Genomic DNA, 22,946 nt, shown 5'->3' with positions numbered 1-22,946 from the left:
TAACATAACATAACATAAAATAAAATAAAATAGCAGGGGCTATTGGCTGGTTCAGTTGGAGAAGTAACTCTTAAACTCAAGGTTGTGAGTTTCAGCCCCATGTTGGGTATGGAGATTTCTTAAAAATAAAATATTTTTTTAAAATATCTTATTTACATATCTGACAGAAAAAGTGAGAGAGCGAGCACAAGCGGGGGGAGTGGCAGGCAGAGGGAAAGGAAGAAGCAGACTCCCTGCTAAAGCAAGGAGCCCAATGTGGGCCTGGATCCAAGGGCCCCAAGATCATGATCTGAGCCAAAGGCAGATGCTTAACTGTCTGAGCCACCCAGGGGCCCTAAAAATAAAATCTTAATAAAATAAAATAGGGGCAAAAAATAAATAAAATAAAATAAAATAAAATAAAATAAAATAGGGGCACCTGGCTGGCTCCATCAGTAGAGTATGTGACTCTTGATCTCAGGGTTATGAGTTCAAGCCCCACATTGGGCATGGAGTTTACTTAAAGTTAAAAAATTAAATTAAATTAAATTCTTAATTTAAAAGATTCCATCACCACTAACCTCCAGTGGGACTTTAGCGGAATTTGATGGAATCAGCAATCTTACCACATTTCTCACATCCAATCCCTCTTAATTCTTCTAAATAATATTTCATACCTTATCTTCTTTCCTCAAACCCAAACCATACTTCTCTAGATCCTCAGTGTTCGCTGAGGAGTTTCTTATCCCACTTAAAAAATAAAATCAATCAAAAAAGAATTCCCAACACTGGTAAAAACAGAAAATGGCACAACTGCTGTGGAAAAATAAGTTTGGCAGTTCCTCAAAAGATTAAACAGGTTAATTAGCATTTGATCCAGTAATTCTATCCTAGATATCCAAGAAATATGAAAACATATGTCCACACACAAATGCATACACAAATATTCATAGCAGCATTATTCATAATAGCCAAAAAGTGAAAATAATACTCATCTACTGATAAATGGATAAAATATAGTATATCCCTATGATATACTATTTCATATATATATTATATGTGAATATTATTCACTCATCACAAAGAATGCTAATATATACTACGACACAAATGAATGTTGAAAATATTTTAAGTGGGGCACCTGGCTGGCTCATTTGGTAGAACATGCAACTCTTGACCTCGGGGTCATGACTTCAAGCCCATATTCGGCTTGGAGCCTACTCTAAAAAAGAGAGAGAGAGAGAGAGAGAGAGAGAGAAGGTAGTCCTAAATAGTTAACTTTGGGTCACCTGGCTGGTTCAGTTGGTAGAATATATGACTCTTCATCTCAGGGCCATGAGTTCAAGCCCCACAGCGGGCATAGAGCCTTTTTTAAAAAGAAAATATCATGTTAAAAAAAAAAAGAAAAAAGAAAATATCATGTTAAGTGAAAGAAGCTGGTCACAGGGATCCCTGGGTGGCGCAGCAGTTTGGCACCTGCCTTTGGCCCAGGGCGCGATCCTGGAGACCCGGGATCGAATCCCACGTCGGGCTCCCAGTGCATGGAGCCTGCTTCTCCCTCTGCCTATGTCTCTGCTTCTCTCTCTCTCTCTCTCTGTGTGACTATCATAAATAAAAAAAATAAAAAAAAAAAAGAAGCTGGTCACAAAGAAACACGTATTCTATGATTTGGTTTGTACGGAATGTCCAGAATAGGCAAATCTATACAGAAAGTTTAATAGTAGTTGCCCAGAGCTGAGGAGGGCTGAAGGGAAAAAGGAAGAGACTGCTAATGCAGTTCTTTTTCGGGATTATGAAAATATTCTGAAATTAGATAGTAGTGATAGTTGTACAACTTTGTGAATATACTACAAATCACTGATTTGTATGCTTTAGGAGAGTGAATTTACGGTATACACATTATAATACAATTTAGAAAATTTAGAAAAACAATAAAAAAAAAAAAAGAATCCCACCAAATGCTGGCAAAGACAAGAGCAACTGGGACTCTCACACAATGCTGGTGGAAATGCAAACGTGAACAGCCACACTGGAAAACAGTACCAGTTAAACACACACTTAACCTATGACCCAGCAATCCCCACTCCTTGGTATTTACCCAAAACAAATGAGAACTTACATTCTTTCATATTTAGTAAAAACTGGAAGTTATTCATATTTTTTAACAATTGGATATACTATGGTACATCCATACATTGGAATTCTACTCAGCAATAAAAGCAACAAATGACGGATTCATGCTAAAGTGTGGATGGAAAAAAATAAAAATAAAGTGTGGATGAATCTCAAATGCATTATGATAAGTGAATATGATAAGCCAAATTTAAAAGGCTACACACCATACAATTTCACTTATATGACATTCTGGAAAAAGTAAAACTACACGAACAAGGACAGGATCATGGGTAATAAAGGCTGGAAGTGGCAGGAGGAACTGACTACGAAGGGATACAAGGAAATTTTGACTGTGGTAGCACATGCACACCACCATTATGAATTTGGCAAGCCTCATAGAACTGTACTGTATATAAATTATAACTCAATTTTAAAATAGAAAATCACACACAAAGAAAAATCACATGCTCCCATCGCCAACTCTAGCAGTCGACCTTCATTTCTCTCTGTATACCCTGTCTCCCTTTTCCCCTTATAATAAATAACTATCTGCTCCTGTAAATGGCTAATTCCTCCCCTTGTGCAACATACCAGTCTCTCTCCCATTTTTCTTGAACTCATGCCAATCAGGATTTTGTCCTCACTGCTCCACTAAAACAACTATTGTCAAGATCATTTATAACCTTGATGTTACCAAATCAACAATCACTGAATCCTCATCTTACTTGACCCAGCTGTGTCACAAGACTGAGCTGATTACTCCCTGCTTCTTGAAATACTTTTTTGCACTAGACTTCTGGACATTCTCCTCTTGGGATTTTTGCACTATACTTCTGGACATTCTCCTCTTGGGATTACTCCTGCCTCAATGGTCACTCCTTCCTAGTCTCTTCATCTGTAAACATCTACAGGAAGGCTCCAGGACTCAGTCCTCCTTTTTATCTATACTGACTTCCTAGGTCACCACTGTCCAACAGAACCTTCTCAGTGGAAACTTTTTATATCTCTGCTCTCCAGTATAGCAGCCATTAGCCACATGTGGCTATTGAGCACTGGAATTGTGCCTAGTGTGCCTGAGAAGCTGAATTTTCACTTTTAGTTAAACAGCCACAGGTAGCTAACGGCTACTTTTTTGGACAGCACAGCCCTAGATGAGCTCATCCAGTCTCATGAAGGCACAACTGATAAAGAACTATTATCTAAAATGTACAAGGAACTCTTAAAACCCAGTAAGAAATCAAAGAAACAAACAAAACATGGGCTAAAGACCTTAAGAGATACCTCACCAAAGAAAATATAGAGATGACAAACAAGCATATGACAAGATATTCAACATCATATTTTGTTAGGGAATTGTAAATTTAAATAACGATGAGATTTACCTATTACCTATTACCTATTTACCTATTACCTATTATAGTAACAAAATCCAAAACACTGATGACAACCAAATACTGGTAGAGGATATGGAACAATAGTAATTCTCATTCACAAATAGTAGGAATGTAAAATGGTACAGCCACTGCCAAAGAGTTTAGCAGTTTCTTATAGAACTAAACATACTCTTACCATATAATCTGGCAATCATACACTTTTTTTTAAAGTAGTCTATACAGCCAATATGGAGCTTGAATTCACAATCCTGAGATCAAGAGTCGAATGCTCAAGGCATCTGGATGGCTCAGTCTGTTAAGTGTCTGACTCCTGATCTCAGCTCAGGTCCTGATCTCAGAGTTGTGAGTTCAAGCCCATGTTGGGCTCCATACTGTGTGTGGAGCCTACTTTAAAAAAAAAAAAAAGAGTTGCATTGTCTACCAATTGAGTCAGCCAGGCAACCCACAATCACACTCTTTAGTATTTACTCAAATGAGTTGAAAACTTATGGATAAGTAAACTGTAGTACATTCTGACAATGAAATATTATTTAGTGCTAAAAAGAAATGAGCTATCAAGCCATGAGAAGACATGAAGAAACATTAACTGCATATTACTAAATGAAATAAAAAAGCCAATCTAAAAAGGCTATCTACTGTATGTATGTTCAACTGATCACATTATGGAAAAAGATGAAACTTGGAGACAGTGAAAAGTCAGTGATGCACAGGGCTTAGGTGACAGGAACACCTGAAGAACCAAAGCACAGAGGATTTTTAGGGCAATGAAAATATTCTGTATAATACCGTAACAATGGGCATGTGTCATTATACATTTGTCCAAACCCACAGAATGTACATCACCAAATGTGAACCCGAATATAAACTACAGAATTTGGGTGATAATGATGGGTCAATGTAGGTCCAAGAATTATAACAAATGTATCATTCTCGTGCAGGAAGTTGATAGTGGGAAAAGCTATGAAAGTGTGGAGGCAAGGGATGGGTCTTCTCTGTACTTTTTGTTCAGTTTTACTGTAAACCTAAAGCTGCTCTAAAAAATAAAATCTATTTTTTTTTATATCCCGTGTACTCACTGCCAATTCCCAAATTTTTATCTCTAACCCATAGCTCACACCTAAATGCCTGACTCTGTTATTCAACCATCTGCTCAACATCTCCACTTGGTTGTCTAAAAGGAATGCTGTATTTAACATATCCAAAAACCAAACTGCTGATTTTCCTCATTTTAGCAAATAGTAATTCTACTGGTACTTAGACCAAATGCCCTTGGAGTCACCCTGGACTCTTCTCTGTCTCTCACAATATCATCTGCAAATCTATCAGCTATACCTTCAAAAAAATACTCAGACTCTGACCACTTTCCATCATCCCAAGTAACTATCACCTTTAATCCAAACTACTACAAAAGACTCCTTACTATTCTCCCTCTTTTTTTCCATGCCTTCCTATAGCATATTCTACACAAAATAACCACAGCCACTTTTAATAACTGAAATCAGATAATGTCACTTCCCTGTTTAAAATCTTTCAATGACTTCCTATTACATTCCAAATAAAGTCCAAATACCCACGTACAGCCAGATCTGGCTCCCGCTGACATTTGTGGACTCACCTCCTACCTCTGGCACCCTTAATCTTTACCCTCCTTTTCTGGCTTGGACATGCCCAGCATGCTGTGCCTTGGCTGCCTCTGCCTGAAATCCTCTTCCCCTGGATATCCACCTGGCTCACTCCCTCCCTCACCTTGGATCTCTATTCAAATGTCTCCTTAAGACCCGGGATTGAGTCCCATGGGATTGAGTCCCATGTCGGGCTCCCTGCAAGGAGCCTGCTTCTCCCTCTGCCTGTGTCTCAGTCTCTCTCTCTCTCTCTCTCTCTCTCTCTCTCTGAATAAATAAATCTTAAAAATAAAAATAAAAAAGTCTCCTTAATAGAAAGACCTTCCCTGAGTAGCTTTATATGAAAAAACACCCCTTATACACACACTGTGTCACACTCTTGTCTACTCATTAGTCCTTATTCCTCTTACTAGCTAGCATTTACCACCACCTAACCTTACAGGTGTGGGTCTGTTGGTCCGTCTACCTCCACCAAATGGCAGCTCTTAAAGACTGGGATTACGTCCATCCTAATCATCACTGTATCACCAGCATCTAGTACTAAATGAATGACTTAGCATTAGACACCTTTGTGAAGCCTTCTGAAATTCCCACAAACAAAATTAACTGTTCTCCCTCAGGGGTTTATACAAGAACTCTGTACAGAGTTAAGTAACATCTTATGATATAATTAATTTCAAGAACTTTACTTTCTATCCTAGGTATAGGATACAGCATAGGGATCAAAGTCACATCCTGTTGTGCCCACAAGCCAAACCACCTTGATTCAAGTCCCAAATTCATCATTTACTAGTTGTGCAACTTTGGGCAACTTAGTTAACTGCGTGTGCCTGTTTCCTCATGTATAAGATAGGAATACCCACACCATGTAGTATTATGAGAATGATATAGGGTGTAACAGGTAAAGCCTTTAGACTTGTCACTGGCAGAGTAAATCCCTCAATAAATGGAGACTATTAGCATAAGAACATATGATTAACATCATTGACTGGCAATGCTAAAAGCCAGAGCTAAATACTCTAGTGTCCTCTAAACTTCTTGAGAGGTCTGCGTGATTTTTCTTCATTCCACACGGTGTAGTTAGTGTCTGACTCCCAGCAGACACTCAATACATGTATGTGTAAAGCTCAGAAATGAAAAATTACTTTTATTTTTTGTAAGATTTTATTTTTAAGTAAGCTCTACATGCAACATGAGGCTCTAACTCACACTGAACCAGTCAGGTACCCCAGTGAAAAATTACTTAAGAAAAAAGGATGGTAGGGGCACCTGAGTGGCTCAGTGGTTGAGCATCTAGCTTTGGCTCAGGTCGTGATCCTGGGGTCCTGGGATAGAGTCCCACATCGGGCTCCCCACAGGAAGCCTGCTTTTCCCTCTGCCTATGTCTCTGCCTCTCTCTGTGTCTCTCATGAATAAATATTTTTTAAAAATAAAAATATTTTTTAAAAAGGATATGGTACAGTGCAGCCCGGGTGGCTCAGCGGTTTAGCGCTGCCTTCGGCCCAGGGCCTGATCTTGGAGACCCGGGATCGAGTCCCATGTCGGGCTCCCTGCATGGAGCCTGCTTCTCCCCCCTTTGCCTGTGTCTCTGCCTCTTTCTCTCTCTCTCTCTCTCTCATAAATAAATAAAATCTTTAAAAAAAAAAAAAAAAAAGTGGAAGGAGACCATAATCAGCTTATATGGAAACAAAGCAGTGGAAATGTGCCAAAGAGTCAGGAAAGCAACAGACAGGAGGAGTTTGTCACCATGATCTGGGCAAGAAGAGAGAAGGCCAGGACTACTGATCCAGGCAGATGGTGTGCTCCTGACAGATGAAGGGAACAAGGCGGAGGGCGGCAGAACTAGCAGTTTCTGTTCTATCCACCAAATATCATTGCTAGGAGACTGAAGCCTCTCACATGTTAGTCAATTCATCTGCACAACCCTGGAAGTAAAGAGAGCAGGCAGGATTACACCATCCATAGAGTAGGAAATGGATATCTGGGAAGTGTGCCCCAAAGTGGTAGGTCCTAAATTATTTTTTTTTTTTTTTAATTTTTTTTTTTTTTTTTTTTTATTTATGATAGTCACAGAGAGAGAGAGAGAGAGGCAGAGACACAGGCAGAGGGAGAAGCAGGCTCCATGCACCGGGAGCCTGATGTGGGATTCGATCCTGGGTCTCCAGGATCGCGCCCTGGGCCAAAGACAGGCGCCAAACCGCTGCGCCACCCAGGGATCCCGGTAGGTCCTAAATTAGAACACAAATTCTTATCAGTATTCCATAGCCTGTTTGGTAAGATACAATGTTCTGAGTACTAACAACCCCCAGGGAAAAATCTAAATCTTCCAGCTGTTCTCTCTTTACCTCTCAGGTCAAATTCATAGGTGTTGAGGATGTTTTGAAAGATATCTAGGTAAGTTTGTGGGATCAAAAAAAAAAAAACGAGTTGAGGACCCCTACTCTTCCGCCATCTTGCCAGTCTCCAAAAAATCTAAATCTATATTTTACAAACTCCCCTCTCTAAATAATAAAAATCTTAATCCTGTGATTTCTTTGGGACCCTGGAATTTAAGAAAAGCTGGTTTGGATGATTTACAAATGAATTCTGGTAAGATACATAAAATAGTTGTTTAACAAAACTAGGTTAAGTCTCAGATTCAATGAGTGATTAATCTGTGATCTTGGTGGGGTGCCCATCTAGCTCAGCTGGAAGAGCATTCAACTCTTGATCTCAGAGTTGTGAGTTGGAGCCCTACCTTGGGTATAAAGATTACTTAAAAATAAAATATCTAAAAAGAAAAAAAAAAATCTGTGATCCTGGGCAAGTCTTTTTGCTTCAGAGATCAGTTTCAAATGGGCCTGCTTTTGGGGATTAAATGAGATACCTCATATAAAACAATTAAGGCAAATCTCTGATAAATGTTAGCTGCCACTGTTATTGTTGCTTAACATTACTAGGTATATGTGTAGTAGACAAGGTAGGAGAGAAACCAGGCTTCTGTGTAAGTATCACAAACAAAATAAATCAAAGATACAGGTCTATTAAAAATATCAAAGCATTAATCCAGAAAGACCCACTCACCCACTCTGGGTCACATTTGTATCTGCATACATGTCTACTGTCACATGGGTTTTGAAAAATGTTTAATCCTTTTCATGCCAAAAAAAAAAAAAAAATCCTTTTCTTTTTTTTTTTTTTTTTCAACCTAGCAGCAAATCCAGAAAATATGGAAGAGAACTTAGAAAAATATCACTAGGGAAAGGAAATCACCTGGGAAGCATAGCCAGCCAACTTTTGGAATCAGATCAACAGTTTAATCCCAGCTACACCACACACTAGCTGTGAAATTTGGAACAAAAGAGGTAACTCTGTGAACCTTGGTTTTCTCCTCCACTTATAAAATTGAAACAATAAACAGCATAGCTTGCTGAGAAGATTTAATGGAGAAGCTGCATATAGTAAGCCTGGCACAGTCAATCCTATACATAATTGCTATCTAATTCTGCAGTATTAAAAAAAAATTTCTCGCAAGCTTAAGATGTAACCACTCAGAACAACCTAGAAAACTGCTTTCCTACAATCATTTGGAACTTGATCCACAAATACTTTATTACCCCTTATATTCCAAGTGCAATTTTCAGGCACTAGAGATATATCGGCAAACAAAATTGATAGCACACCCATGGCTGCCTTGAAAATGCACCCATCACATCCTTATCAAGGGGATAGTAACTGACACCAGGTGCAAAGGATCTAAAACCAATCCCCGACTTGACTTCTGTGCCATCTCCACACTTCCCTACAGCTGCTCTCAGTCAAGGATTAAGTGAGCAGGTATACTAAGACAAGACTCTTCTGGGAGACAAGACTCTTTTGACAGCAATGTTGGCTTGAGATATCCGCATCTCCTTTGCCAAAACTTTCTGAGAGCCCTACTGCGACTGGAAGGCAGCCTACCTTCCTTTTCTCTCCTCCCCAGGGATCAGACTTGCAAGACAGTCTGATAGCTCTCCCAGCCTCTTCACCTCACTCCCCATTTCCCTCTACAGAGGGTATCCAAATGGATCAACCCTACAGCTTCTCAAAGAACCAAATGTAATGCACCAGCCCTCACTGAGCTTGCATCCTAATAGGGAAGACAGACAAGTAAGAAAATGAATCAGGGGCACCTGTCTGGCTCAGTCAGGGCAGCATGTGAGTCTTGATCTCAGGGTTGTGAGTTTGAGCCCCACACTGGATGTAAAGATTACTTAATATCTTGGGGGGCCTGGGTAGCTCAGTCAGTTGGGCATCCAACTCTTGATTTCGGCTCAGTCATGATCTCAGGGTCCTGAGATCAAGCCCTGAGTCGTTTTCTCTCTCCCTCTCCCACTGCCTCTCCACCCTCCCACTTGAGTGTGTGAGCTCTCTCTCTAAAAGAATAAATAAAATAAATTAACAAGTAAAATCTTTCCAGTTTTTTTAAGATTATTTATTTATCAGAGAGACAGACAGACAGACAGACAGAGGGAGAAGCAGGCTCCATGCAGGGAGCCCGACGTGGGACTCGATTCTGGGTCTCCAGGATCATGCCCTGGGCTGAAGGCAGCACTAAACTGCTGAGCCACCTGGGCTGCCCAAACAAATAAGTAAAATCCTAAAAAAATAATCAAATCAAATAATTATAGACTGGCAAAGGCATAGCATAAGCGAATTCTTTAGGTGCTCTTATCCTGTTGGTGGTGATGTTTGTAAGAATCTATACATGTGTTAAAACTCATAGGGCAGCCCGGGTGGCTCAGCGGTTAGCACCACCTTCAGCCCAGGGCCTGATCCTGGAGACCCGGGATCGAGTCCCATGTTGGGCTCCCTGCATGGAGCCTGCTTCTCCCTCTGCCTGTGTCTCAGCCTCTCTCTGTGTGTCTCTCATGAATAAATAAATAAAACCTTATAAAAAAAAAAAACCCTCATAGATATGTACACCAAAAAAGAGGGAATTTTGCTGTATGTATATTCAAAAGTAACTTAAAAAGTAGAAAATTATACTGTAAGATCATTAAAAAGGAACTCACAGGGGCACCTGGCTCAGTCAGTTGTGTCCAACTCCTGGCTTCAGCTCAGGTAATGATCTCAGGGTCATGGAGCCTGCTTAAGATTCTCTCCCTCTCCTTCTGCCGCTCCCCCACCAAAATTAATTAATTAATTAAAAGTCTAAAAATAAAATCTTAGAAATAAAAGAAACAAAGATTTTCAAATAAGAGAAAAGGCAAAAATAAAACTCAAAATATTTACTAAATATTAAATTTACATTGGAAATACCAAAATGAACCCACAACTTTTCAAAAATTTTGTTTCTTAGCTCTATCCACTGAAAAGGCCTAAAAGTAATAACATTCTAGCAGCAATAAACACACCCAGTGCCCAGAGCTTAACTTCTAAATACTACTTCCACCTAAAAGAAATTAGACCTCCTTGGAGAAATGGTTGGACTCCAGGGTTTATAACAGGACATGTGCAAGATAAATGTGGGCCTTCTAAGTAGTGCAAGAAAAAAAGAAAATACTTAAGGACTAATAAGAAGTGTGTCAACAGAACAAAGAACTTGGTTTAAAGGTCCCCCCACTGGCTAAATTTGGGATAATTTTAGCACCAAAGAGAATAATGAATGTAACTGACTGTAAGACCACACATAACAATCTGAGTCTCTGTGATCCTTAAAAATGGGTGGGGGGGGCCTCTTCTTGCAAAAGAATGTCAACTAATAAAACACAAAACATAAAGAGAATGACAAAGTTTGAAATTCACCATTCTGGGGATCCCTGGGTGGCTCAGCAGTTTAGAACCTGCCTTCAGCCCAGGGCGTGATCCTGGAGTCCCAGGATTGAGTGCCACGTCGGGCTCCCTGCATGGAGTCTGCTCCTCCCTCTGCCTGTGTCTCTGCCTCTCTCTTTCTCTGTCTCTCATGAATAAATAAATAAAATCTTTAAAAAAAAAAATTTCACTATTCTTCAATTTCCAGTGTAACAACGGATTCACGCAAGTCTTTATCAATGGATGCTGAAATCATTAGGTAAATGGCGTAGGTTAAACAGGATAGGGCAGCCCCGGTGGCTCAGTGGTTTAGCGCTGCCTTCAGCCCAGAGCATGATCCTGGAGACCCGGGATCATGTCCCGTGTCGGGTTCCCTGCACGGAGCCTGATGCTTCTCCCTCTGCCTGTGTCTCTGTCTCTGTCTCTCTCTCTCTCTGTCTCTCATGAATAAATAAAATAAAATCTAAAAATAAATAAATAAACAGGATATTAACAAATCATTACAAATTATTTACTATTTTCACAGAGAAAATATTCCTTTAAAATGGTGAGAGATGACAGTCACTACCTTATTTAAGTGATACATGGAACAGTGGACAACCTAGCTTTGTGTGTCCCCTGATGTGATACAATATGAAACCTACAGCATTACCAATGAAACATTCTGCAAATAAATGTTAATTCTGATGTCTAGACCCAACTTCCAGCTAATAGAAAATATAAACGAATATAAGAAACAAATTAAATTCACCATAAGAAAACAATGTGACTGGGATCCCTGGGTGGCGCAGTGGTTTGGCGCCTGCCTTTGGCCCAGAGCGCGATCCTGGAGACCCGGGATCGAATCCCACATCGGGCTCCCTGTGCATGGAGACTGCTTCTCCCTCTGCCTGTGTCTCTGCCTCTCTCTCTCTCTCTCTCTCTCTCTCTGTGTGACTATCATGAATAAATAAATTTAAAAAAAAAATCTTAAAAAAAAAAAAGAAAACAATGTGACTAACCCAGCATGTGGAATAGTTTTCAAAATGGTTCAGAACTCTTAAAAATAAATAAATTGGAGCTCCTGGTGGGCTCCGTTGGTAGAGCATGCAGCTCTTGATCTCAGGGTTGCAAGTTTGAACCCCACATGAGGTGTAGATTACCTAAAAATAAACTCTTTAAAAAGAAAGCAAGCCAGCCAGCCATGAGACGGGAAGGATTAGCAGGGGATAAAGGATTATTACAGAATAAAAGCAAATAAAATATATAAAAACAAAAATGTAGGGGCATCTGGGTGGCTCAGCCACTTAAGCATCTTCCTTCAGCTCAGGTCACGATCTCAGAGTCCTGGGATTGAGTTCTGCATTAGGCTCCCTGCTTAGCAGAAAGCTTGTTTCTTCATCTCCCTCTACCTGTTTCTCCCTTTCCCTCCCCCTGCTTGTGATGTCTCCCTGTGTCAAATAAATAAATAAAATATTTTTAAAAACATATTTTCTTTATTTATTCATGAAAGACACAGACAGAGAGAGAGAGAGAGGCAGAGACACAGGCAGAGGGAGAAGCAGACTCCCCGCAAGGAGCCTGACTTGGGACTCGATCCTGAGTTTCCAGGATCACACCCTGGGCAAAGGCAGCACTAAACCGATGAGCCACCTGGGCTTCTCCATAATCTTAAAAAAACAAAACAAAACAAACTATAATGTGCCAATCTTGATTGACCAATCTTGATTTTGAAAAATGACAGTTTGGGACAACAGGAAAATCTGAAAATGGTTTGGATACTAAATATTATAGAATTACTGCTAATTACAATTAATTACATTTTAAAAAGTATATAAATCAAATTGGGTAAATATGTTACCAATTTGTGAATGCAGATGGGAAAGTATAGTGTTTATTACACTGTTCTTTCAACTTTTCATAATGTTTGAAGGTATTCAAGGTAGCCAACTTATCTGAATGTGACTCCAGGACAATTGGATTTCTCTGTGTAGTCACCTGCAGCCAAAAGGACCTAGCCATCCAACCCTGTAAACTGATCCTATAGCACTCATACCCCACCCTCAAAAAACTCTGCTTTTGCCCAGATGTTTGCTGCAGCTTTACTCATGGTGCCAGTCTCACCTTTTCTGAGAAGCCTTTCCTACCTCCACAGGCAAAGCAAGGCTCATCCTTCCTTGGGCCTATACACATTCCTTCCCTTAGTCCCATTCACATTCCTCTAAAACCAGACCACTCTAGCCATAAGCAGGTCCCTCTGTCCCCCTAACAAGATCTGTTCTCCTGCCTACAACAAAAATGGGCAAGGCAGCATTCTATTCACTGCTTGACACAAAGCTTATTAAATTACCACAGGAGTAAATAAGTAAAACATTTGGAGGGCCTCTGTCCCATAAGGCTGTGGGGAAGGGTCCCTTTTCTCCTTAAGCAGGGTTAAAAATCAAAATCAGCCTTTGAGGATCAATGTTGGGGCTGCCACAAGCTGGCAGTCTTGTTTTCCTGCCTTAGACATCTGTAGTTGCTAGGAGTTCACACTTAATCTATACCAGGCATGCTGACCCCACAGTCAGACTAGAATCTGAAATGGCAGCACCAGGCACGAGGGTCCTGGCCCTCCTTGGATAGTGCCAGGCTCTCATGAGCTGATCCTGGCCTGTGTTGCCCCAAAAGTAGCTTGGCCCCCTGCCTGCTCCATAGGCAACACCTAACAAACACACCTAAACAAGGTCCAAACTGGACTACAAAGCACAGGGTGGTGGGGAAGAGCAGTGACTGAGTGGGTGCTGGAGAAGCACCACATGCAATCAGGACAAGGAGGTCAGACCTGACACTTGGTACACGAATCATAAGCACAAGCCCTGCTTCTAAGTAGTTAGCTGTACCTAATCGGACAGCTCAGGCTGCAAGTGGGAAGCTTTCTATCAGTGCCAAATAATATTTTATGAAGTTTCCAAGTTCTAACAGTTTTTCTTCACTGACAAAAGTTCTGAAAGCACCTTGTTTTGTTCTAAAGGCAATAAACCACTTTCTGTGGAACTGTGAAAGAAAAATTGGAAGCAGGGACATCTGGGTGGCACAGTCGGTTGAGTGTCCAACTCCTGATTTTGGCTCAGGTCATGATCTTAAGCTTGTGAGATGGAGCCCCAAGCTCCATGCTCAGCAGAGTCTTCTTGAGGTTCTGTCTCTTTCCCTCTCCCTCTAATCCGCCCACCAGAGCTATCTTTCTCTTTAAGAAATAAATAAGATAAATCTTTAAAAAAAAAACTGGAAACAAAAAGTTCTAAAAGTAGAGTAAGGGCAGCCCTGGTGGCGCAGCGGTTTAGCTCCGCCTGCAGCCCGGGGTGTGATCCTGGAGACCTGGGATCGAGTCCCACGTCGGGCTCCCTGCATGGAGCCTGCTTCTCCCTCTGCCTGTGTCTCTGCTTCTCTTTCTCTCTGTGTCTGTCATGAATAAATAAATAAAATCTTAAAAAAAAAGGAGAATAATGATCTGAAACATAGTTTATCCACTTAAGAGAATAGGCATGTTTTACATTATGCTATCATAATAACTAAAAAAGTAAAAGAATATGTAAAAATCTTATGTACACTCAGATCATGCCAGTTTTATTTTTATTTATTTATTTGGGAGAAAGAGTATACACACACACGCAGAGAAACAAAAGGGGAAGGAGATAAACAAGGAGACTCAGACCTGGACTCAATTCAACAATCATGAGATTATGACCTGAGCTAAAATCAAGAGTCTGACACTTAACCAACTGAGCAACCCACCCAGGCACTCTATGACTATTTTATTTTAACAGAATTTTTTTTAAGATTTTTTTTTTATTTATTTATTCATGAGAGACACAGAGAGAAACAGAGGCAGAGCAGAGCAGGCTCCATGCAGGGAGCTCGACATGTGACTCGATCCCGGGTCTCCAGGATCACACCTCAGGCTGCAGGCGACACTAAGCCACTGTGCCACCGGGGCTGCCCTTTTAACAGAATTTTTTTAAAGCAATCTCTACACCCAACATAGGGCTCACCGGGATCCCTGGGTGGCTCAGCAGTTTGGCGCCTGCCTTTAGCCCAGGGCGCGATCCTGGCATGGAACCTGCTTCTCCCTCTGCCTGTGTCTCTGCCTCTCTCTCTCTGTCTATCATGAATAAATAAATCCTTTAAAAAATATATTTAAAAAAAAACATAGGGCTCACACTCACAACCCAAGATCAAGAGTCATATGCTCCACCTACTGAGCCAGGCAGCTGCCCCGTGATCATGCCTTCTGTAAATATAAGCAATTACAAAAAGACTACCTTGTTAAGTTGGTAGAATTACAAGTAAGTTTTTCCTATATTACTTACTATTTACTATATAATGCTATATTACTAGCATACTTGAAAAAAATATAAGTAAGATAATTGACTCAAGAAAAATAAAATAGAACAATAACAAAGTATTTGAGGGGTGCCTGGGTGGCTCGGTCAGCTAAGGGTCTGACTCTTGATTTTGACTCAGGTCATGATTTCAGGGTTGTGAAATGAAGCCCCACATCAAGCTCCACACCCAGTGTGGAGCAAGCTCAAGATTCTCTTTCTCTCTCTCTCCCTCTGCCCTCCCCCCCCCCACAAAAATAATAAACTTTAAAGAAGTATTTGATTTGGGAGACTAAAATTTAATAAATAAATAAAATATTTTTTAAAAAAATATTTTTACAAAAAGGGATACTGGCAAGATTTAGGAAAGCTTCAAGAAACTTCCCAGACGGGGGGCCTGGGTGGCTCAGTCAGTTAAGCATATGACTCTTGGTTTCAGCTCAGGTCATTATCTCAGGGTTCTGGGACCAAGCCCCACATCGGGCTCTGCACTCAGCACAGAGACTGCTTTTCTCCCCAACTCTCTGCTCCTTCACCTTCCTACCCTGTTCACACATATTCTCTCTCTAATAAATAAAATCTTTTTTTTTAAGATTTTAAAATTTATTCATGAGAGACACAGAGAGAGGCAACCGCTGAGCCACCCAGGCATCCTTCAAATAAATAAAATCTTTAAAAGTAAAAAGAAGCTGTTTCAGAGAGAAAAAAAGAAGACTCTCACTTTCTAAGAATTCTAGAACAAGAGACTGAAACTAGACAAGGATAGTGCAAGAAAAGATCAAAACCAAAAATATTAATGAACATGGATACCAAAATCCCAAATAAAATAATAGCAAACTGAATCCCATAATTTAATATATATTTTATTATTATATTATACATATATTATATCATGTATTATATTTATGGCCTAATAGGGTCTATCCAGGAATACAGGCAAAAATTGTTCAACATTAGAAAATCTACTAATGGGGAAGCCTGGGTGGCTCAGTGCTTGAGCGTCTGCCTTGGGCTCAGGGCATGATCTTGGAGTCCCAGGATTGAGTCCCACATGAGGCTCCCTGCATGGAGCCTGCTTCTCCCTCTGCCTAGGTCTCTGCCTCTCTCTCTCTCTCTCTCTCTGTGTCTCTCATGAATAAATAAATAAAATCTTAAAAAAAAAAAAAAAAGAAAATCTACTAATGTCATATACCATACCAATACACTGAAGAGATAAAAATGTATACGGTCAAGTAATTAGTTGTCCAGAAAGCATTAGATAAAATTTAACAGTCATGAGCTATCTCTCAGGCTAGGGGAAAAAAAGAAAAAAAAAAAACAACTTCCAGCAGCAAAAAATAAACAGGAAGAAACTACCTTAATCTGATTAAAAAATCTACCATGATCTTAACATTAAACATGATACTTCAGTGAAGAACCTTCAAATGTGCTCCTATTAATCAAACAGTAAGACACTGGAGACTACTATCACCACGACCATTTAACACCGTGCTAGTGTGGTCCTGGTCAATGAAATAGGAGAGGGATGTCTGGGTGGCTCAGTGGTTGAGCGTCTCCCTTGTCTCCCTTTGGCTCAGGTCGTGACCCCAGGGTCCTGGGATTGAGTCCTGTATCCGGCTCCCTGCAGGGAGCATGCTTCTCTCCCTCTGCGTAGGTCTCTGCCTCTCTGTGTCTCTCATAAATAAATAAATAAATAAAATCTTTTTAAAAAAATGGGAAAGAGGGGCGCCTGGGTGGCTCATGTGGTTAAGCATCTGCCTTCGGCTCAGGTCATGATCCCAGGGTCCTGGGATCAAGCCCCGCATCAGCTCCCTGCTCAGAGGGGAGTCTGCTTCTCCCTCTCCCTCTGCCCATCCCCCACCACCTTGTTCATGCTTGCTCTGTCACTCTCTCAAATAAATAAATAAGATCTTTAAAAAAAAAAATGGGAGAGAGAGAGAAGGAAAGAAAAGGGAGCAAAGAAAGAAGGAAGGAAAAGAAATGAGAGGCATAAGGATTGGAAAGTAAGAGGCAATATATTTGCATATATATGACAGTCTACGTAGAAAATCCAAAAAAGCTAGTAGCTCAAGTATAAAAATGCAGCACAAGTTTCTGGATACAAAATTAGCATACAAAACCCAACAGCAATAAACCCTCACATATCCACCAGTCATGACTACTTTTGCTTCCTCTATCCTCCCATCCTTTCCTCCGTTCATATTACCTTTGAAGCAAGTTCCAGACAATATATCATTTTATTCATAAATGTCAGTATACAATCTCTAAAAAATGAGGACTTGTTAAAAAACATAGCTGTATCACTTCCATTCCTGAAAAAGTTAACAATGCTCAGGACGTGTGGATGGCTCAGTCAAACATCTGCCTTCGGTTCAGGTCATGATCTCAGGGTCCTGGGATCAAATCCTGAGTTGAGCTCCCTGCTCAGTAGGGAGCCTGCTTCCCCCTCTCCCTCTCCCTCTGCCTCTCCCCGTTTTTTTTTTTAAGACTTATTTATTTATTTATGATAGACACAGAGAGAGAGAGAGAGAGAGAGGCAGAGACACAGGCAGAGGGAGAAGCAGGCTTCATGCCGGGAGCCCGATGCGGGACTCGATCCTGGGACTCCAGGATCACGCCCTGGGCCAAAGGAAGGCGCCAAACCGCTGAGCCACCCAGGGATCCCCTCTCCCCCTGCTTTTATGTGCTCTCTCTCTCTCTCATGCTCTTTCATATAAATAACAACTTTTTTACAAAGTTAACAATGATGCTTTAATATCATTAATTGATATTCAAATTTCCAACAATTACATAAATGTCATAAATGGTTTTTTTAGCAGTTGCTTTTGAATTATGATCTCAGTAAAAGTTCACACGCCGAATTTGGTCAAAAACAACAAAACTCAATAGCACACACCACCAATAACCAAAGAGAAAATGTAATATAAAAAGATCCAGGGACAACTGGGTGGCTCAGTAGTTTGGGCATCTGACTCGATTTTAGCTCAGGTCATATCAGGGTCATGGTGTCAAGCCCCACGTGGGACCCTGTGCTCAGCAGAGTCTGCTTCAGATTCTCTGCTCTGCCCTCCCCCCACTCACAAATATTCTCTCTCCCTCCGTCCCTCCCTCTCTCTCTCCCTCTCAAATAAATATAAATAAATATAAATATAAATATATATACATCCATACACACACACATACACAATCTTTAAAAAAAAAGACCTGGGCAGCCTGGTGGCCCAGTGGTTTAGCGCCACCTTGGGCCCAGGGTGTGATCCTGCAGACCCAGGATAGAGTTCCACATCAGGCTCCCTGCATGGAGCCTGCTTCTCCCTCTGCCTGTGTGTGTCTCTGCCTCTCTCTGTCTGTGTCTGTCATTCATAAATAAATAAACAAACAAACAAATATATAAATAAATAAATCTTTTTAAAAAATACAATAAAAACATTAAAATAAAATTCACATTTTTATTTTTAAGATTTTATTTATTTATTCATGAGAGACACAGAGAGGCAGAGACACAGGCAGAGGAAGAAGCAGTCTCCCCAAGGGGCACTAGATGTGGGACTCAATAGGGCACTCCAGGATCATGCCTGGAGCCGAAGGCAGATGCTCAACCCCTGAGCCACCCAGGCTCCCTAAAATAAAACACATTAAAAGTATGTAACTTTGAATGTCAATTATACTTCAATTACAATAACAGTAAAGATTGAAGAATACAACAAATAAAATAAAGCACAAAGATGCAAAATCAGTCTTAACAGCTATCAAGACTTACTTTTTTTTTTTTTTTTAAAGATTTTGTTTATTTATTCATAGAGACACAGGAAGAGAGAGAGAGAGGCAGAGACACAGACAGAGGGAGAAGCAGGCTCCATGCAGGAAGCCTGACGTGGGACTCGATCCTGGGTCTCCAGGATCACACCCCAGGCTGCAGGCAGCGCTAAACCGCTGCACCACCAGGGCTGCCCAAGACTTACTTTAAAGCAATATGAATTAGACAATGTGTTGCTAATTGCACTAGAGTAAATATAAATTAATATAATAAAGAGCTAAGAATAGATTCACATTATGGGACTTAATACATAGAAATGGTACTACAGATCAGTGGGAAAAGAATGGACAGTCCTATAAACTATGTTGGGGCAACTGATTATTTTATATAGTGAATAAAAAAGATCAGACCAAGTTCATCCCATACATAAAATCAATTCTAGGTAGATAAAGATTAAAATGTGAAAAGCCAAACTTAATACTTTTAGATTAATTTAGGAGAGGATCATGTGCCATAAAAGATACCAGAAACAAGCTGAAAAGTCAAGCCACAGACTAGAAAATTTCTGCAACACAAACTGACGAAGAATTGGAATCCATAACATATTACTAAAACACTAATAAATCACTAAAAAAAGACAATCAAAATAGTCAAGAGCAAGTCACAGAACACATATATTAAAAAATGCTCGATTTCACTAGACAGTATGCCTAGTGAAAGTTTCATAACCAACAGATTGGCAAAACCAGAAAGTCTATAAAAAGCAAGGATTGATAAGGATATGGAAAAACAGGAAGTTTTACGCACTACTGCACAAGTATAATTTAGAAGAAGCATTTTGGAGATAAACTTGGCAACTTCCAGTAAAACTGAAAATGTATATATCATATTACTCAACAAATCCACTAGAATAGGGCTTATCAAACAACAGTTCCATGACCCATTAGATTATAAAATAATGATTCTAAACCAGCATTTGTGGATATGTTCAGGAAACATACATACAACATAGAGGGAAAACATCAGAATGTAATGCATGTACTAAAGGTTAAGAACGGTTTCTAAAAAAAAAAAAAAAAAAAAAAAAAAAGAACGGTTTCTAAAAATTTTTGCTTCCATTAAATTTATATGTATACATGGATGAGTACTATACTGGATTTAAAATATATTTACTATAAATTGCCATAAAAAAGTTTGAAAGCCACTGTCTAAGAAGTATTGCAAATGGACACACACACAAAAATCATTTACAAAGATGTTCACAGTAGCACGGTTTTGGATTTTAAAATTTTATTTATTTATTCTTTTTAGTTATCTGTACACCTAACATGGGGCTCAAACTCACAACCCCGAAACCAAGAGTGGCACACTCTTCTGTCTGAGCCAGCCAGGCACCCCAGCAACACTGTATTTAAAGTGAAAAACTAGAGGAGTGCCTGGCTGGCTCAGTACGTAGAGCATATGACTCTTGATCTCAGGGTTATTAGTTCAAACCTCACACTGGACCTATTGCTTACTTTAAAATAAATAAAGTGAAAAACTGGAATCTAAATGTGTATCAGTAGGATAAACAAAATATTGTATATTCTTTTTTTTTAACATGGTATATTCATACAATGCAATTCTATATAAAAGTTAGGATGAATATCCTTCATATCAGTATGGATAAGTTACAAAAACATAAGCTAAAGAAAAGAAACAAACAATATAATACCACTTCTATTAATTTTTTTAATACCTAAAGTGATTCTATTATTTATGAATACATATATCAATAAAAATGTAAAATCATGGACAGAAAGGATACAACCAAATTCGGGATGCTGGTTGCCTCTATAGAACTCAGAAGGGGAACTGAATTGGAAAGGTATAAAAGATACTTCCATTAAATCAGAAATGTTTTATAACCTCAATTTTTTCAACATAAATATAATAAAACAAAAATGTTTCATTTACTGAGTGACATTTATTAAGTTATTTATAAATCTTATTAAATTTTTACAGACTAATTCATTTTATTAATATTTATTTGAGTGATAAGTACACAGATTATTAAACGGCTAGCCATACTTTTTTACTTTTTTATAGTCTAATGTTTTTCCATATTTAAAAAGAATTCTTTTGATTAAACTGTCTTAAAAAAGGGCTGAGGGAAAACAAAAAGGGGAAATAATCACAGAGAACATAAACAGCCTAAAACAACTAGATGAAAAATAAATAAATAAATAAATAAATAAATAAATAAATAAATAAATAAATAAAACAACTATGTGTTCAAAACATCCATAATTCATATATCAAATCTAGCCCCAAAAGGCAGCAGAGACATTTTGGGCTCCAGTCATTTCCCTGCTTCTTTTTCCCCTCTTTCCTCTTCCTATACCCCAAGAACTGGTCAGCCTATTTTGAGAAAACTCCCCAAAAGGACTACACTCTTCCTTATGAAAACTCAGGTTTGAGTTCTGAAACCCCCACCTTTCCCTTAAGCATCAACAAATGACCAAATTCTAGGATGCCCTCAACAACAACCATCATTTTATAGTTGGTAAGGAAGTCCTTTCTCCACATATTCTATTCTTTGATTTTCAGAAAAACTCTGAGGTTGATATTACTACTACCTACACATTTATAGATGAAGCTGATGCTCAAAGTAGCTAATTACCTGCCAGAGGTCACAAGTCAATGACAAGTCAGGACTACAACCCCTCAGCCTCTAAATTTAATCACCCCTACAAAGTGATGACTAAATTTCAACCATAGCACACACCCAGAAAACAGGAGAGATTGTTCACAATACACAAACAAATCCAATCTAATCCCTTTCATTCGTCTATCCTTGATCTTTCCTTTCTTCTTCCAGATAGGCAGCCAAGAGCAAGAAAGATGCTACTTTTAACTCTTCCTTGCCTTGTAGCCATCCATGCTTCTTTTTCCCAACACTTCCTCACCCAAACAGGCAGAAAGGGGAAACAAGTATTAACAAGTAGTCACTGGATGGTCTCCAGGACAGAGGGAAGCACCAAAAAGAACCGGCATTTCCACAGCTCTAGGCTTAAGTATCCTTCTACCTTCCAAGAGTCAGGGAGCAAGAAAACACTAGAGAAAGGCCCAGGCTACCCCTCTTTACCAGTGCTAGCAAAAATCCTTTACTGAAGCAACTTAATTAGCAGAAAAATATAAAAGTACCAGTTTTTTAATCGGTCCCGGGCTTCCAACTGGGCTCCCACTTCAAAGCTGATTCCTCGTCTGTTAGGTGGATGCTTTGTCATTTTCAGTCATCAGCAGGGCTGCCTTTATTCTCCTGAAAAAGCCAATTAAATATTTATGAAACTTAGGCAAAGTCTGCCCAGAGTGTAGCATCATTCACTACACATAAAAGACAAACAGGCATTATTCAAAACAAAAAGTTCCAGGAAACCCTGCCAGTGGCTTTCTTCATGCCTGCTCTCATCCTAACACAGGCGTGCCCTCCCTTGGCTCCTCCTCTTCTATTATTCAGCATCCTGTAGTTTCACAAACTGAGGAGACCCCCACTCAACACTGCTGACAAGGACTCAACTCTAAGGGGCATTCCTCAGAACTCTAAAAACACAATTGCTCTCCAGGTTAAATATAATCATTTGCTAATGCATTCAATATCTGAGACACTAGAAAAATGGTCAAGACCAAAAGAGACACACATTTCCTGTCCTCATGAAGCCTCTAGCCCACTGGGGGACGACAAAAATGTAGCCAGTAAACAGAAGAATAACCACAAGCTGCAACTCCTACGAATTTTATGTACACAAAAGCTGACACTTGATTTCTGGCCCTATTTGGAAGGTTGGACAAGAAAGAACTATTTATACTTTCTCTGTTCTATTTATATTTCTGCCTCCTCTTTTTTTTTTTTCCTGCCTCTTCTTGACTTCATTCTGACAATTTATATTTTCCTAAGTAATTCTTCATCAAATCTTTGGATACTGGG

At 39.6% G+C, this 22,946-nt stretch overlaps 1 protein-coding gene and 1 non-coding gene across 6 annotated transcripts in view; one reads left to right on the top strand and one right to left on the bottom strand.

Moving 5' to 3' along the window:
- Positions 1 to 22,946, bottom strand: part of PHF20 (PHD finger protein 20) — a 146,541-nt gene that overhangs the window by 102,527 nt on the left and 21,068 nt on the right. For 3 of the 5 annotated variants that reach the window (XM_077872953.1, XM_077872957.1, XM_077872954.1), the window contains exons 2-3: positions 22,166 to 22,280; positions 20,787 to 20,833 (exon numbers count right to left, since the gene is read on the bottom strand). In XM_077872953.1, the coding sequence (XP_077729079.1) occupies positions 20,787 to 20,833; positions 22,166 to 22,248 (130 nt within the window). In that variant the 5' untranslated portion in view covers positions 22,249 to 22,280. The remainder of the gene's footprint in view (positions 1 to 20,786; positions 20,834 to 22,165; positions 22,281 to 22,946) is intronic. The other 2 variants (XM_077872955.1, XM_077872956.1) reach the window with 1 other exon arrangement.
- LOC144298968 (small Cajal body-specific RNA 20) lies at positions 13,242 to 13,375 on the top strand. The gene has a single exon (XR_013365799.1).

This window comes from Canis aureus, chromosome 26, assembly GCF_053574225.1.
Source record: "Canis aureus isolate CA01 chromosome 26, VMU_Caureus_v.1.0, whole genome shotgun sequence".
Lineage (NCBI taxonomy): Eukaryota > Metazoa > Chordata > Mammalia > Carnivora > Canidae > Canis > Canis aureus.
Note: the sequence above shows the minus strand (reverse complement) of the source record. Positions and strands in the feature narration are given on the sequence as shown.